Source organism: Osmerus mordax, chromosome 6, assembly GCF_038355195.1.
Source record: "Osmerus mordax isolate fOsmMor3 chromosome 6, fOsmMor3.pri, whole genome shotgun sequence".
NCBI classification, from domain to species: domain Eukaryota; kingdom Metazoa; phylum Chordata; class Actinopteri; order Osmeriformes; family Osmeridae; genus Osmerus; species Osmerus mordax.
The window spans coordinates 18,960,271-18,975,992 of record NC_090055.1 but is presented as its reverse complement, the minus strand read 5'-3'; the positions used below and the strand labels follow the sequence as shown (position 1 = coordinate 18,975,992).

General features: G+C 48.8%; 3 protein-coding genes across 4 annotated transcripts; 1 reads left to right on the top strand and 2 right to left on the bottom strand.

Annotated features, from left to right (window-relative positions):
* Nucleotides 1–1,595: 1,595 nt before the first annotated feature.
* On the bottom strand, nt 1,596–7,820 carry stx12l (syntaxin 12, like). 2 transcript variants are annotated; one of them, XM_067238948.1, is made up of 10 exons: nt 7,802–7,820; nt 6,545–6,689; nt 6,196–6,265; nt 5,963–6,062; nt 5,150–5,287; nt 4,971–5,014; nt 4,400–4,505; nt 4,226–4,298; nt 2,106–2,188; nt 1,596–1,834 (listed from the first exon to the last, which is right to left on the bottom strand). In XM_067238948.1, the coding sequence occupies exons 2-10, from the start codon at nt 6,642–6,644 to the stop codon at nt 1,742–1,744; spliced, it is 807 nt and encodes a 268-aa protein (XP_067095049.1). In that variant the 5' UTR covers nt 6,645–6,689; nt 7,802–7,820; the 3' UTR covers nt 1,596–1,741. The 2 variants fall into 2 exon arrangements, with proteins under 2 accessions (XP_067095049.1, XP_067095048.1); XM_067238947.1 differs by lacking the exon at nt 7,802–7,820 and adding an exon at nt 7,457–7,548.
* A 1,476-nt stretch (nt 7,821–9,296) lies between these two features.
* LOC136944566 (tRNA selenocysteine 1-associated protein 1-like) lies at nt 9,297–11,341 on the bottom strand. The gene is made up of 7 exons (XM_067238376.1): nt 11,199–11,341; nt 10,847–10,944; nt 10,646–10,745; nt 10,410–10,462; nt 10,005–10,161; nt 9,826–9,859; nt 9,297–9,561 (listed from the first exon to the last, which is right to left on the bottom strand). Exons 1-7 carry the CDS (start codon nt 11,220–11,222, stop codon nt 9,431–9,433), a joined length of 597 nt encoding a protein of 198 aa, XP_067094477.1. The 5' UTR covers nt 11,223–11,341; the 3' UTR covers nt 9,297–9,430.
* Nucleotides 11,342–11,803: 462 nt separating this feature from the next.
* ubxn11 (UBX domain protein 11) lies at nt 11,804–15,722 on the top strand. The gene is made up of 14 exons (XM_067238943.1): nt 11,804–11,874; nt 11,997–12,034; nt 12,110–12,232; nt 12,382–12,482; nt 12,586–12,640; nt 12,728–12,807; nt 12,935–13,073; nt 13,175–13,392; nt 13,512–13,589; nt 13,847–13,976; nt 14,169–14,272; nt 14,573–14,646; nt 14,930–15,079; nt 15,403–15,722. The coding sequence occupies exons 1-14, from the start codon at nt 11,804–11,806 to the stop codon at nt 15,539–15,541; spliced, it is 1,500 nt and encodes a 499-aa protein (XP_067095044.1). The 3' UTR covers nt 15,542–15,722.

The following is a 15,722-nucleotide window of genomic DNA, read 5'->3' as shown; positions in this document are numbered from 1 at the left end:
AGTTCATGAATCCCCCAAGTCATAAAACCTCATCTGAGCTGACTAGTAAAGATCTAACATTCTAGACGTTACTCACCTGCGTAAGTCTCTAACTTGAACGATCATAAGTAAAATACATTAAACACTAGACCAATCTCACGGTTGGTCTTGATTTGGTGCGACGGAAGAGGCCCTGATTCCTCCCACTCACGATGGCCCTGCGCAGGAACACATCCTCAGGAGTAGAGGTGGAGGAGTTTGGGCCGGCGAGTCGGCTCCTTGGATCGGCGGTCTCCCATCCTGTAGTCATGGAGAGGCCCTCAGAGTGTCTACAGAGAGGCCCAGAGAGCTGACACAAGGAGGCTGAGTCACAGACGCGATCCAGGGAGAGGGGGAGGAAGGAGAGGGGGAGGGCGGACAGGGAGGAAGGAAGGGGAGAGAGGGAGGAAAGGGCGGGAGAGTGAGGGAGGAGAAGGAGCGAGAGTAAGGGAGGAGAGGGAGAGTTAGGTAGGAGAGGAAGAGAGAGGGGGGAGAGAGAGAGGGAGTAAAGACAGAGAGCGGGGGAGGACAGGCAGCCTCCTCTCTCCAGCCCTGCAAGAGCCACTCCAGGTATACCTCCAGGGCCGCAAAGCAATCCCCTCCGATGTCACCACGACAACCGTCTGCTACGCTTGTGATACTTTGCCCATCTACTTCTCAGTTGTTTTTCTCTCCGGCTGTTACCACATCGACCACGTCTAACTCGCTCAGGGGCCTCGGATTTATGACACCCCCACATGTCAACCAAACCCTGCAAGGTTTGATTCAGTAGAACACTTGAATACTGGATAATATTAGTCTGGACCCACTGTTATGCGTTTGTCTCATTGAGGTTAGAGGGACACCTAGTGGACAAACAGTCACATGACACAGGGGCTGGGATTTTTACGTAGACGGTTTTATTGATTAAATTGAGACTACGATAATAATAAACAGAAGAAAAGAGAATGGACTCTCTTACTTGGTATTTTTCCAGTGGTAATCTTTATAATCATGTCACGAAGCCACATATCTGAGTGGGACAATAGGCTTCACCTTGGAGACAGAGTCAACAGAAAAACGATATTACCCATGGCATGTATATACATAAAAGGTATGTGCAATTTTGCAAAAGATCAAATGTACCTCGACAGCAGTGGAATAACAACAGAGGTGTTGTGCTTATCCGACAAGAAAGTAAATTGTAGCACTGTCAGCAAGTTCGAATGTCCAGTTTACTGTTGGGAAGAGTTTATCTACAGTTTGTTGAGCCCTCCTTTCACACACACGTTCAGGACCTATGTGTTCCCCTTGTGCTTACGCCGTCTCTGGGGCGGCAAGTCTGAAATATGGCTGACACAATACAGCAGTAGCGAGAACCGGTTAAATATTGAGAGCTGTAATCTGTTTTCTAACTTGCTTTGGTTGACAAGGTTAAACAAACCACACAATGCCATTTCAAGGGGATAGCACAAACCTCATCAAATCTCAATTACAGGGGACCTCATAGGCTGTGTTCATCCTTCTTCAACACGTACACACACACACACACACTCACTCCCACACACAGACATACACTCTCACACACACACACACACACACACACACACACACACACACTCACTCCCACACACACACATACACTCTCACACACACACATACGCTCTCACATGCACTCACACACTGGAAGCAATGTCAGGTTGTCTGTGCGCCTCTCAAATCTTTCCCCCGTGTTCCCCTCCCTTTACTCAATGGCCTTCCAGATGATGATGCCCAGGATGGTGAGCACCAGAGACAGCACCATGGCCAGGATGCACATCCTCTTACGAGACTTCCTCTGAAAGGGAGACAAAGAACACCGAGTTGGAATATCTGTGTTTCTACATATCTCCGTTTCCATCCATTTAGACCTTTTCTCTTTTCATATTCTCTACTCTTGATGCATGATTTGATGCATGACTATGGGCTGCAATATGTGGTGCAATTCAATAACGTAGTTTGCAGTTCAAAGATATGTAGACAGTCTACAGTCAAGTACACTTACACCAACGTTATAGTTAGTTTAGAGTGGGAGGGTTATTGGAGAGTGACGCGTGTGGTTTTGGTACCTGGTAGTAGGAGGCTCGTTGGAGCTGGGCAGCGCCTCTGTCTACGTGGACCTCTGCACTCTCCACGTTGGCTTCGATGCTGTCTGCAAGTCAGAGAACAGGCACAGCGGATGGGCTCACATCCCGGGGGTCAGGGAGTCAAGACACAGGCCACACGCTCTGAGAGCGAGGGGTCAGGGAGACACAGGCACACGCTCTGAGAGCGAGGGGTCAGGGAGACACAGGCACACGCTCTGAGAGCGAGGGGTCAGGGAGACACAGGCACACGCTCTGAGAGTGAGGGGTCAGGGAGACACAGGCACACGCTCTGAGAGCGAGGGGTCAGGTAGACACAGGGCCACACGCTCTGAGAGCGAGGAGTCAGGGAGACACAGACACAGGCACACGCTCTGAGAGCGAGGGGTCAGGGAGACACAGGCACACGCTCTGAGAGCGAGGGGTCAGGGAGACACAGGCCACACGCTCTGAGAGCGAGGGGTCAGGGAGACACAGGCACACGCTCTGAGAGCGAGGGGTCAGGGAGACACAGGCACACGCTCTGAGAGCGAGGGGTCAGGGAGACACAGGCACACGCTCTGAGAGCGAGGGGTCAGGGAGACACAGGCACACGCTCTGAGAGCGAGGGGTCAGGGAGACACAGGCACACGCTCTGAGAGTGAGGGGTCAGGGAGACACAGGCACACGCTCTGAGAGCGAGGGGTCAGGGAGACACAGGGCCACACGCTCTGAGAGCGAGGAGTCAGGGAGACACAGACACAGGCACACGCTCTGAGAGCGAGGGGTCAGGGAGACACAGGCACACGCTCTGAGAGCGAGGGGTCAGGGAGACACAGGCCACACGCTCTGAGAGCGAGGGGTCAGGGAGACACAGGCACACGCTCTGAGAGCGAGGGGTCAGGGAGACACAGGCACACGCTCTGAGAGCGAGGGGTCAGGGAGACACAGGCACACGCTCTGAGAGCGAGGGGTCAGGGAGACACAGGCACATGCTCTGAGAGTGAGGGGTCAGGGAGACACAGGCACATGCTCTGAGAGTGAGGGGTCAGGGAGCCAAGACACACGCTCTGAGAGCGAGGGGTCAGGGAGACACAGGCACAAGCTCTGAGAGTGAGGGGTCAGGGAGACACAGGCACACGCTCTGAGAGCGAGGGGTCAGGGAGACACAGGCACAAGCTCTGAGAGTGAGGGGTCAGAGAGACACAGGCACACGCTCTGAGAGTGAGGGGTCAGGGAGACACAGGCACACGCTCTGAGAGCGAGGGGTCAGGGAGACACAGGCACACGCTCTGAGAGCGAGGGGTCAGGGAGACACAGGCACACGCTCTGAGAGTGAGGGGTCAGAGAGACACAGGCACACGCTCTGAGAGTGAGGGGTCAGGGAGACACAGGCACACGCTCTGAGAGCGAGGGGTCAGGGAGACACAGGCACACGCTCTGAGAGCGAGGGGTCAGGGAGACACAGGCACACGCTCTGAGAGCGAGGGGTCAGGGAGACACAGGCACACGCTCTGAGAGCGAGGGGTCAGGGAGACACAGGCACACGCTCTGAGAGTGGAATCAGGCACGAATGTTGACTGCGTTGAATTGGTTGGTGAACTCAGGGGAAGAGCAGTTGGCTTGCGGAGGCCAGAGTGTCGAGTGTGAGGGAGTGTGTGAAGCAGGTGTGCTGGGGCGTGTGATAGCAACAAGGACAGTAGATAAGAATCGTTTGGGATTGGAGGTTCACCAGACCATGCCAGGGAGAGGAGATGGAACAACACTTGTGTGGAAGAAGAAAAACGAGCGAGAGGGAGAAAGAGAGAGGACAGAGCGAGAGGGGGAGAGAGAGAGGAAGGGGGAAAGAGAAAGGGAGAGATAGAGAGTAAGGGGGAGATAGAGAGTCAGGGGGAGAGAGAAAGAGGGGGGGGAGGGGGAGAGAGAGGAAGGGTGAGAGAGAGAGAGAGAGAGAGAGAGAGAGAGAGAGAGAGAGAGAGAGAGAGAGAGAGAGAGAGAGAGAGAGAGAGAGAGAGAGAGAATGAAGTTGTTCCGATCAATAAGGAGTTTCAGGGAACAGAAGGAGATGGACGATCCTGGCAGAGCGCCACACAGAGGAAGGGGGACAGTGTCCTCCTCAGACCCACCTATCATCTCTCCCTGATCGTGGATCATCACTGCAAGGTCCTTGAAGATCTGGTTCACGTCCATGATGTCGGACTGGAAAAGAGAGGAGAGGGGAGAGAGTCACTAGGCCCTTGGCCGGCCAGCGTCTTGCTGTCAGGGGGACCTCCGTGGTGCTGCAGGGCGGGGCCTCCTACCTCCAGCTGCCTGATGTTGGTCTCCCTCTCCTTGATGACCTCCAGGTCCTCTTCAGTGATGGGCGCCTCCTCGGTCTGGGTCTGGGTCTGGCTCCAGTCGTCATCTCTGGACACACGCACACAAATGCAAACACACACACACAGAAATGCACAGACAGGCATGCGCGCATACAAAAAACATGTACACGCGTGCACACAAACACACGCACATAAACATTAACAAGCATGCCACGCACGTTAGTTTCTGCAGAACTCAACGTTTATTCAATCGGTTCAAATAGCTGTCAAACAGTGACTAGTAACTCCTGAGCAGAGCCAACTTCACAGCAACACAGGCTACCTCACGAGACAGTGTGAGCAGGAGAACCTACACAGGCTACCTGACGAGACACTGTGAGCAGGAGAACCTACACAGGCTACCTGACGAGACAGTGTGAGCAGGAGAACCTACACAGGCTACCTGACGAGACAGTGTGAGCAGGAGAACCTACACAGGCTACCTGACGAGACAGTGTGAGCAGGAGAACCTACACAGGCTACCTGACGAGACAGTGTGAGCAGGAGAACCTACTTTTCAAACGTCACAAGCTGTTCCTCAGCATTCCCACCGTCGCCCTGCCAACAGACAAACACACCCGCGCTCAGCTGTGGTAATGGCCACACCACGTCTGAAGGCTACCCCCAGAACAAAAACGGTGTTAGCCAGAGCGCCGCGCTGGGCTGGGCTGTCGGGGAGCGTGTCGTGTTTACCAGGACGCGGGATCCGGCTCGGGCCCGGGCCACAGACTCCTTCTCCTTCTCCGCAGCTCTGCGCTGCATTAGCTGGAAGTTGTTGAGCGCGGCTGAGAAGTCGCTCATCAGACGCTCCTTCTGGATCTTCTGCTGTCTCTGGAGGAGAGGAGGAGCACAGGCGGGATTCACTGTCTGACGGACTGACCGCTGTCCCCACCCCATCTGCCCTCCCACCCCATCTGGCCTCCCACCCCATCTGCCCTCCCACCCCATCTGCCCTCCCACCCCATCTGCCCTCCCACCCCATCTGGCCTCACACCCCATCTGGCCTCCTACCCCATCTGGCCTCCCACCCCATCTGGCCTCCCACCCCATCTGGCCTCCTACCCCATCTGGCCTCCCACCCCATCTGGCCTCCTACCCCATCTGGCCTCCCACCCCATCTGGCCTCCTACCCCATCTGGCCTCCTACCCCATCTGGCCTCCCACCCCATCTGGCCTCCTACCCCATCTGGCCTCCTACCCCATCTGGCCTCCTACCCCATCTGGCCTCCTACCCGATCTAGCCCCTGTGACACAAGCTTGGACCCCTTGTGGCCACTCTAAACGTAGAGTATATAAATTATTATAAACATGGTATTTTGCCTGTTAATGCCTGCAATACAGTGAAGAAAACGATATGACAACAATAATGTTGAACGTAACTGGCCCATCTAACAGTACAACTGGCCCCAGCTTGGCCCCTCCAGCTTGGCCCCCCCAGCTTGGCCCCCCCAGTTGAAATGGTCTAGAACCTCCCCTGGTTTTGGAGCTTTAACCACTTTTACTCACCTGTTCTGAGGGAGAGAGAGGCAGTGGCAAAGAGCCCAGGTCTTTCAGGTGTCTGTTGGTCTCCTTGGCCAGCTGGTTTGTGTAGTGCTGCACCTGTTGCCTGTGACGGAGGGAAACAAAAGACACAGGCACAAGGCGTTCTGCTGATTTGATGGATTTAACATCGCTTTGTGTTAATTCCGTTGGGCCACATTACATCCAGTTTAATCCCTGACTGCCAGGAGACTACTCACAGCCGGTCTTGCACCTGGGGCGTCTCTTGTCGCGTCCCCATTTGGTGCAGCATCGTTTTAATCTGGCCAGCTAGTAAACAGAAAAATAGAGAAGTGAGAATTGGTAGACAAAAAACAACAGCTGTGTCTCAAGATACTGATATTATTGTTTAGGTATTTCCCCCAAGACTTGGACCTTCTCTCTCTAGTGAATTTATTCGAATTAAGATTTGGGTGTTTGGCTTGGTGAAACTTTGGAATTTAAACCATCCAGCCACTGAGCCACCGGTAAATTTTGGCTGGTTAGACGCAGATAAAACTACTGAAAATTGTGGTCTTGGTACTTTGCCAGAGTTCACCAAAAACTCACAGTTTTGGGTGATTTTTTGGATGTTGGTACTGCATATCTGGGTAAGGTTGCTGAAGTCTCGCGGCTGCGAGCGACCGGTGTCTGTTCTTCCGTAAGACATACTTGCTGCTGTCGTGTAGATAGTTTTTAAAGGATATTACACAACCTACAGAGAAAGGTTAAACCATTATTCATATATTGCTTAAACAACTGTATAAGGTGTGCCAACCTACTACTTGTGAGACTGACAAAGATGGGTGATACCAGAATGTAGCGGCTTGTCAAGATTATTAGGCCTGCACTCAAATCACACGCGGCATCACGGGGCTATGGACACAAGCGCGTTCACAGACAATCTACAAAAATAGGATGGTCCGATTTTCATAAGAAACCCCCCCCTCCCAAATTGACCAACATTAAGTATCAAAAATAGACCAAGAAACGTTCAGTCTCTCGGCTACAGTCTTCTACGTCACACGGATTAACGTTGTGACAGATTTAGCAATTTTGTAAACAAGGCGTCGTATTGCATGTAAAAGCTCTTGTCTTTAAAGTCAATTTACAATAAATGTCTGCTAATCTTATGTCAAAATAGGATTGGTCTCTTGAATGATATTCAGTCGCACAAATAACTTAAGTTGAGTATTTTAATAGGCTATTAATTGCAATATTAGTTGAAGACCGGGAGAAAATTTGCATATAGCGAATATAATCCCTGTAATAGGCGGGGAAGAATTCCACACAATAAAACAACTAGTGAATTTTTACATTGTATAGTTGCATCAATGACAGTTAGCTGAATTGGACACCAGCTTCTGGTTATTTCTACCATGGTATACAGTGGTGATAGAAACATAAAAGGCTATATTGACAATTTAGGTTTTACGCTCTATAGGCTGCAGTTTGTTAAAATGAATATGTTCAACATCTTACTTTTCAATGGGGTTGGAGCAAAATACGTCGTTTTCCTGATAGCAATCCGTATGAGAGATTTCTTCGTAGACCCACCCAGTCCGTGTACGACGTCACACATAGGACCACATTAATCCTACTTGCGCATGTGATTCTGGTTTGTCGGCAATGCAGACATGCTTTACGAACTACAGATAGTGGCGTGACACCACCTCTTTCATTAACGTATTTAAATCAGAAAAGCTGTAATGTCGTGTGTTGCTTTGTCTTTCCTGTCTGCTGAGGTGTAGTGTAAATTCAACTACCTTCTACCCAACTCGCCTTAATAACCTAACATCAGTCTTACACTTCATTAAGGTAGCCTACCGTTTGCGTGCAGCAAAGGAGCCGGTAGTCTGTGTGCACCCCCGGTCTCATGACTTCACGCTGTCTCCGTTAATTGACACCGAACTGGCAGAGCCGCTCACATGACTGCAGGACCATGACCCTCTACATTCTCCTGCAAGGCCAGGCAGGCGCTGCCGGGGCGCATGAGGGATGGGTACATTTACATTCATATTTTCAATTATAAAACTCAGATAAAATGTACACTCATCAACTCAACATTTAGCTTGTTGCAACTGTATAGACGAGAAGAAGACATGCAACATCACACTTTAGTCCTTCTCTGGGCAAGGGGAAGTTAGCTTGTTCTCGTCTGTGAAAAAGTTAAATAAAAAACTATAACAGTTCATGAATTCACAACACGAATGAACAACTTGATCCAAAAAAATATGTTTTAATTTACAGAGCATCAATCTAACGTTTTTTTGTTCAAAAGCACGAAGAACATGAGATCAGGTGCAGGCTACGTGGGTGTTCTGTGCCAGGCAGGTCGTTGGTCTCCGAACACGGAACACAACATGGCGCTGCCAGTAGCCTGAGGTGATAAGGAGAAATATCCCGCAATAATGACAAATCCCACTCGTTTTGAGAACAAAACGAGGAAGCAAACGTCGAGCACCAAACCAGCCTGGCTCATGGGTGAGTTGAATTAAAACAGTGTTCAGGGTAACATAGTTCACAGGGAGCAGCACTGATGGAGAAAGAGAACAGAAGCGCTTTCTTTCTTGAAAAGGTCAAGGTACAATAGATTTTTTTTTAAATCCCCCCAAAAAAGGTTGTGTCCCCTATAAACAAGTGTAAGCTAAAGAGTACTTTAGACCAGGGGTTCTCAAACTTTTTGGGGTCAGGGACCCCTTACAGGGCTGAACATTTACCAAGGACCCCCCCCCATAAACACCCATTCAGCATATCCTTTGTGCTCTTAAATGGACACAATATGCTTGTTTTACTGGTGCAAATGGTCCCCATCTGTAGATTATTATACATTGTTTCACTTTTTAATGAGACATATACATTTTAGAATTATTTTTACAATGTTATAATTTATGGCAAATTATTTCTCAGACCCCCTGGTTATGGGTCTGGGGACCCCACTGAGAACCACTAGACATGCAGACAGCTCAGTGCCAGTGGAATGTCAATTTTAATTTTTGGGACCTACCCGTTACTTTCCAGCCAATTATGTTCCAGCAATGCTGTTCCAGCCAATTGCCTTCAGTGAGGCGGGCCTTTCTCCTTGGCTAATTTTGTGAAACCACTGTCAATCAAACTCAAGCTGGAGGAAAGCACAGGTTAACCCAAGTTCAAATAAGAATTGGGAGCACCGGTTCTCATTTTTGAATTTATTTTATAAATAATGTTACCTTATGGCAGCTTAAAAAAGGCTACAGAAACATGTGGGAGGGAGGCTTCCTTTCAGTCATTCCTTTTAGAGTTCCTGTGCTGCCCCAGTGGCCTGTCCAACAGGCCCACTAAGAGGGAGCAGTCCAGACCAGCGGTCCTCAGCATGACCGAGGCCTTCACCCCCCTGGACCTTCACACTGGGCTCATCCTAACAATCCACACAGAGAGGGAGGCAGGTGGTCCGACACGGTCGGAGAGGGTGGGGCTCTACTGTGGCTTGGCGGGTGCAGGGGACCCCAGGGTGGGCCAGTGGCAGTCTATGATGGCTTCGTATAGTTCTTCGCTCTCCTCTATGAACTGTCTGTTAGCCTCGATCACGTCTAGCTCTGCCATGGGGTCTGCAGGGAGGGAGGGAAGGAGACAGGACGGAGGGTTAGGGGGTTCAGCATGAGCTCCACAAGGCCTTCAGAGCAGTAGGACAGACTGTAAACCTCTGGTTGAAAGTGTCTGCTAAATGAACGACTGAGGCTGGCAGTAAAAACACAACAACACTGCAACAGCGTTTTACGGCATATGTGGTTATGAGTGTCGGAATAGGAAGGGAAACTGTTCATTTGGCCACTAAGAGACAGGGGGGGGGGGAGAGAATGGATAAGGCTCACCCTCCAGTCCGTATTCTTCCATCTCCTCGTACGTCTGAAACAAAGAGCACAGTCTTTACCCACTGATACGATCAGCAACGCTATCACAAGACCCAACTTACAGTACCAAGTGGTCATGCTGACAAGAGAAGACAGCGTTGCAGCATCGCTATGGGAAAGGAGGAGATTCTAAAGCCCACCTGGTTGCTATAGTCGTACTGGTTATAGTTGTAGCCGCTGTAGTCGCCCGTGTTCTGGTCATAACCCCAGTTTGAGTAGTAGTTCGAGTAATCTTGATAGTATTGGTTGTTGTTGTAAGAGTACTGTTGGTCGTACTTGTTGTCCATCAAGCCACTCCTGTTTTGTGGAAAGAGGGATTTTATTTTATATAGAAACATTTAAAAAAACATTGACAGGCCCTTTTGACAGGGGTATAGAGTAAAACAGTACTGCAAGGTCAGTGACAATATCTTATATCAGAATAATAACTCAAAATCTACCTCACTCTCTATGACGTTATCTTATGCGCCTACCCCTCTTCCCTTCCTACATGAAGCAGGAAGTGAGGTGAAGAATTGAAGGTTTAGCTGAATAAGTACATGTACCTGGTCTCTCCCTGTTTCCCATAAGTGGCACGGTTAAGCTTGAACCTTTTAGGCTGTGGACAGGAAAGAGCCTTTATCAAGACCGGTCTATCAAACAGTGCTTCTCAATAGAAACGCTAGAGAGGTAACTGAAAACTTTAAAGCTTCTTTTATTTTTATTTAAATGTCCGAAAGACACCAATACTTCGCTAACTGATACTGTGCTGAGTGGTTTGGCAGGTGTGCCGGAATCGTACCGGAGTCGCTCCAGGTAGAGGTTTTCCGTTGACTTTCCTCAGGCACCGCTCTGCCGTTGCTTCGTCTGCCAGCTCTACAAAACAATAACCAGCTGCACCCCTACAAGCATCAAACGAGACACGGAAAAAGTATCAGCCAACTGTTTGATCTGGTACAACCTTCACTAACGGGGTTTTTAACAACAACCTCTTGTCACCTACCAGTTCATCTTGTTTCGGATAATTCTCACTCCAACCACTAGTTCTCCCATGGTGGCAAATGCTCGAGAAATGAACTTTTCATCCATGTAGGGCTCCAACTGCATGAGCAAAAGGCAGACAGGAGGCACTGATATGATTTATGAAAGCAGCAAAACCCACAACGCATTTTAATTTCCTTAGTCGCAGGCACACTGGTCTCGTATATCCCTACTTTGGCTAACTAGCTAGCTTGATGGCTAGTCTACCTGTCTAGCTAGCTAACAACGTATAGAATTAGAGCTAGGCTAACGACTGCTGACAGTGACAGGTCTGCAGACCAGAACAGTACTTCATAGAAAACAGTTGAACTTACATTGCCCATCCACAAGCAACTCATTTTGATAGACTATTAAATGCACGTTAGACTGTTTGGTGAACGTTTTACTCAAACGTCTAGCTAGCAGGAAACCTAAATAATTTCCACAAAATACCACTAGCTTTTTTTTTAAATGTCTTCTTTTTTATCTATGTCTTCTTACTCGCGCGCTTTTCTGCAACGTGCAGAGCGACCCCACGTGGGCTGGAGGAGAAACGTCCACGCGTGACCTCAGGAGCCAATGATGGGCGAGATCCACGTTTCCAACGGCAACCCGTTCCAAACAATCATCAGAGAGCAGCACGAGCCTAGAACCCACGACCTTCAGAGGTGTATACACCATATAAATAGGCTAGTCGCACATATGTTTAAAGTTAAATATTTAGTTCACTTAAGTTTGTAGTTCAAAGTGTGCAGTTTGACAAAACGTAAGGTCTGTTCTGTTTCACAAGAATGTATTCGGGATAGAATAGAATTATGCAACTGCGTTGAAAAGTTGTATTCGACCATATTTTGCTCATCAGCATTCATGGGTTAATTCAATTCAGTTGTTTAAAACATGACAGTGTGTTTATTCTCCACATCTCTCCAGGTGAGAAGAAATGAGTTCTCCGCTATCAATGCTACGTAAAAACAGACGCATGCCTCTTCCTGGATATCTGGATCAACAAGGGTGGGCTGTTATGAACGTGGGCAGAGCAGCCGGAAGTTTCATTAAAATCTAATGACTATTAACTTTTTAATGGATTATTTCTGTTGAGTATGACAAGTGATAATTCTATTTATGCCAATCAGGGGAAGAAAAGTGCCATTTAAGGAAGATCCCTTGAAAGGTATAGCTCCTCTAAGCACACAAAATGTATCAAAACATGTGGTGTGTTTATCTACATCCCTGTGATCTCTTCCATAATATAAAGCTCTGCTAAGTGGCCTGCCTGGACGATCAGATCCCGTTGGGCCTCATTCCACAGCCACTGACATGACCGCTACTTCCGGGTCAAAGGTCACACAAAAGAAAGGCCACAGCAGTCGTGAGTTATTTGTTTACAAAAGCACCAGGTCCTGTTTGGGTCCTGTAGGGTTGCTGGTTATGTAAGCTGTAGTTCCACACTCAGAGCCTTGGGAACCAGGCCTCGGATCATGTAACTCTCCAATGCTTCATGCTGCTTTTCCACAACAGATGCTCCTCCGACTGACTTTGAGCTGATGTCTTCTATGATGCAAAAGCTAAGCTTACTGGAGAACAAGGTGAAGACCCAGGCACTGGACATCGAACGCAAGGTGAGTCACAGCTCAACGCACAAGGGACACGTTGTGTTCAAATTGACTCAGTTTAAGTCAGCACAGTTTGATGTAAATATTCACGTCCTTTTTCCAACGACAGGAGAAGACGATTACTGTCCTTGAGGAGAAAGTCAAACTTCTTCAGAAGTCAGGAGGTATTTGGAGTCAGCATTCCCATGAACTCAAACTCAGACAGTCTATTACTGCTTTTTGGGGAAGAGTCAGTGTGTTTCTTTCAGCAGAAAAGATGAGAGATGGGGAGGAGGAGAAAGACCTTGTTAGAACTTGCCACAAACTACAGATCCAGATATGGGAAATGGAGGTTAGTCATTTTGATCCCAATATGTCGGTATGAACTCCATGCCTGAAACGAGATGTGTTACAGGTGAGGGGATAGTCAAATACTGCTGTGTGATGTTTATTGCAGACTTCCCTCCCCCACTTTACAGAGCTTTCTGAATGACTATGGTATGATCTGGGTGGGGGACAATGAAAAACGTGACACCGCCCAACAAGAGGAAGTAGGGGGTCGTGCGCAGAGGCAGTTTTCATTGGAGGGTGGAGAGAGGGGAAGCCTTTGGCAACCAGGTAAAGCTTAAATTATTGTGTAATGTTAAAACATGGATACGTTTATCCACAATTTATTGGGACTGTATTTGTTGTTTACAAAGCTCGGTTTCATCTTTCAGACGCCTCTTTAGTGGGAAATTTCCACATGAACTTTGACCTTGTGGCTCAAAGCATCAGGGAGCTGAACGTCCTGGCGGGGGAGGGCGAGTCTTTTGTGAGAGCGACACCCAGAGGGGCTCGGCTGGCCCAGAAGGCCTGCATTCCTCTGGTCCTCTACAAGAACGGCATCTTCATGTTCGATGGACCTTTCCGGTCTTATCAGGAACCCAGCACTCAGGTTTGGAAACGAGATCTACACACACTCAAAGAACCGTTTCAACTCTGAACGCGTTTCACGTCGACAAACCGTCCCACAGTTCTGTGTGATTGAAAGTCTTCCGTTGGTGACATCGACAGCACTGCATACGAGACCTGATGGATGGATACTTCCCCTCTGAGCTGAAGGAAAGGTTTCCAGAAGGGGTGCCGTTTCAGGTGTGTGGATACCATGTACTTATGTCCTAATCATGTTACTTATTACTACAAGCATTCAGGTACTGTACCCCCATGTGCGCAGTTACAGAATAAGTAAAAACATCAGGGATAACACAGAGGTAACGCAAGACTACAGCAGCAAGGGGATATCATAACAAATGAAGCAATTGAATCTGCCTTGGAGTGTAACGTAGTATGGATGTATCTATATACACACAGACATCCTGTTTGGTGGTGAAGTTCTATTGGTCCTGCAGGTCCTGGACAGACGAGAGGAGGAGTTTAAAGAGAGACGGCCGTGGGCGGAGTTTCCTGGGAAGGGGCAAGCTGTGGTTGGTCCATCAAGCAGCCCGGACCACACCCACACCACCCTCTCTCAGATTCCTGGTTGGCAACTTTAATGTCATTCAAGCTCAAAATCTGATATTACATTGTGGACACGGTTGTATCCAATGCACAAACCAGGTTTATTCCACAACCCAACCTGTAACAGCACTCTTATGTTGGTCTAACGTACTTCAAACATCAGTCATCATCTTACTATATACCTTATTCAAAGATAATGGTTATTCCCCACAGGTAGGAAACTGAGCATGGATCAGTTCCTGAACCGGCTGCCGAAGGTGGTGGTGAAGGCTGGTAGAGTGATTGACATTCGGGACTCAGTGAAGACCAGTCTGCAGGTAAGACTGGAGACTTGGTATCAACCTTTTCATTGGTTCTCTTCGTCTGGTGGTAGCTGAGATGTGGTTACTTTGCGATGTGGCTGGTAACTACAGACTATTCCTTGGTACAGACTGTTCCTTTATAAAGCATTTAGGATACCTAGGATACATTACTTATGAGTGGATTCTGTGCATAATACTGTAGTGTTAGGAGCACAAGCCTTAGACAGTGTGTAAGTGTAAGACAAACTGCTGTCAGTTTGGTCTGGTAAGTTAGGCTCCAGGCCAAATTCAGCATCCACTATCTCCGACCTCCAGGGCTCCTCTGATGCTGCTGACGACAGTGCTGTGACCCTCGTAGACACGCCAGTGCTGCGGGATATGAAAGCGAGGTACTGTGGTCTGGTTTTGCAGCCACAACCCACACACACCACAGCCCAGACTGTGGTTACTGACCTAGCCTGGAGAATTAGCATCCGTTGTCAGATGAAGGGCTGTTATGATTTTTCAATTCATGTATTCAAACTTTGGGGGACTTCAATGGCTCTTATTAAAAATACAATGCAGATTTCAAGCCACTTTCAGCCCACACGCTGCAGGGTAGAGAGAACAAGGCCGCTCTTGACTCACGGACGTGGGTGGAACTACAACCCTGCCGACTCCCTCCCCCCTCAGGATGAAGCTGCAGGAGGGTGACCGGCCTCCGTCCGCCCGCGACGTGGCCACACTGAGGCTGAGGTCAGAGGACGGGGAGCACGCGTTCATCCTGAAGATGCGCTTCTCAGAAACCATAGGTCACCTTCGCCGCTACCTAGACAACCACCGGTGGGTTGTAAAGCAGCAGCACTGTTGTGAAGTTCAGTTCAGGAAAGGCTTTTGTAAATATTGCCAAAGCAACAATGAGACTGTATAGTGTTTCAAGCATAAACATTAAGGCCCAGTTTCCCAGACATGGATTAACCCTAACCATAAAGTAAGAGAACAATTCTATGAAGATCTCCATTGAAAAGGTTTTTAGTCTAGCACTAGGCTTAATCCATGTGTAAGAAACTGGGCCCAAGTCTTAACAAACATGATTTCTCTTCATGAGACTTAAGAGTATCTAGTAGTTGCTGCGTAACCATCTACTGTCGTGTCCTCCACAACAGGGGGGCAGGTCTCCCAGGATATGACATCATCAGCGCATTCCCTCAGCGTTGCTACGGTGAGGACTGCCAGACGCTCCAGTCCTGTGGGCTCACGCCCAGCGCTGCCCTGCTGCTGAGGACACGCCCCTGTCCACAGTGACACCAGCACCTGCTCATGGCCGGGGCCTCCCAGCGCTCAGCAACACCCACCCCTAACAACCTGCCATGACGACGAGGAAAACGCTGGGATGCATTCCAATTATAATTATTTTTAAATCAGTGCAACGCTGTAATTGTTGATGAACTGCATCGTGAAAAAAAATCACTAAAATCTGTAGAAA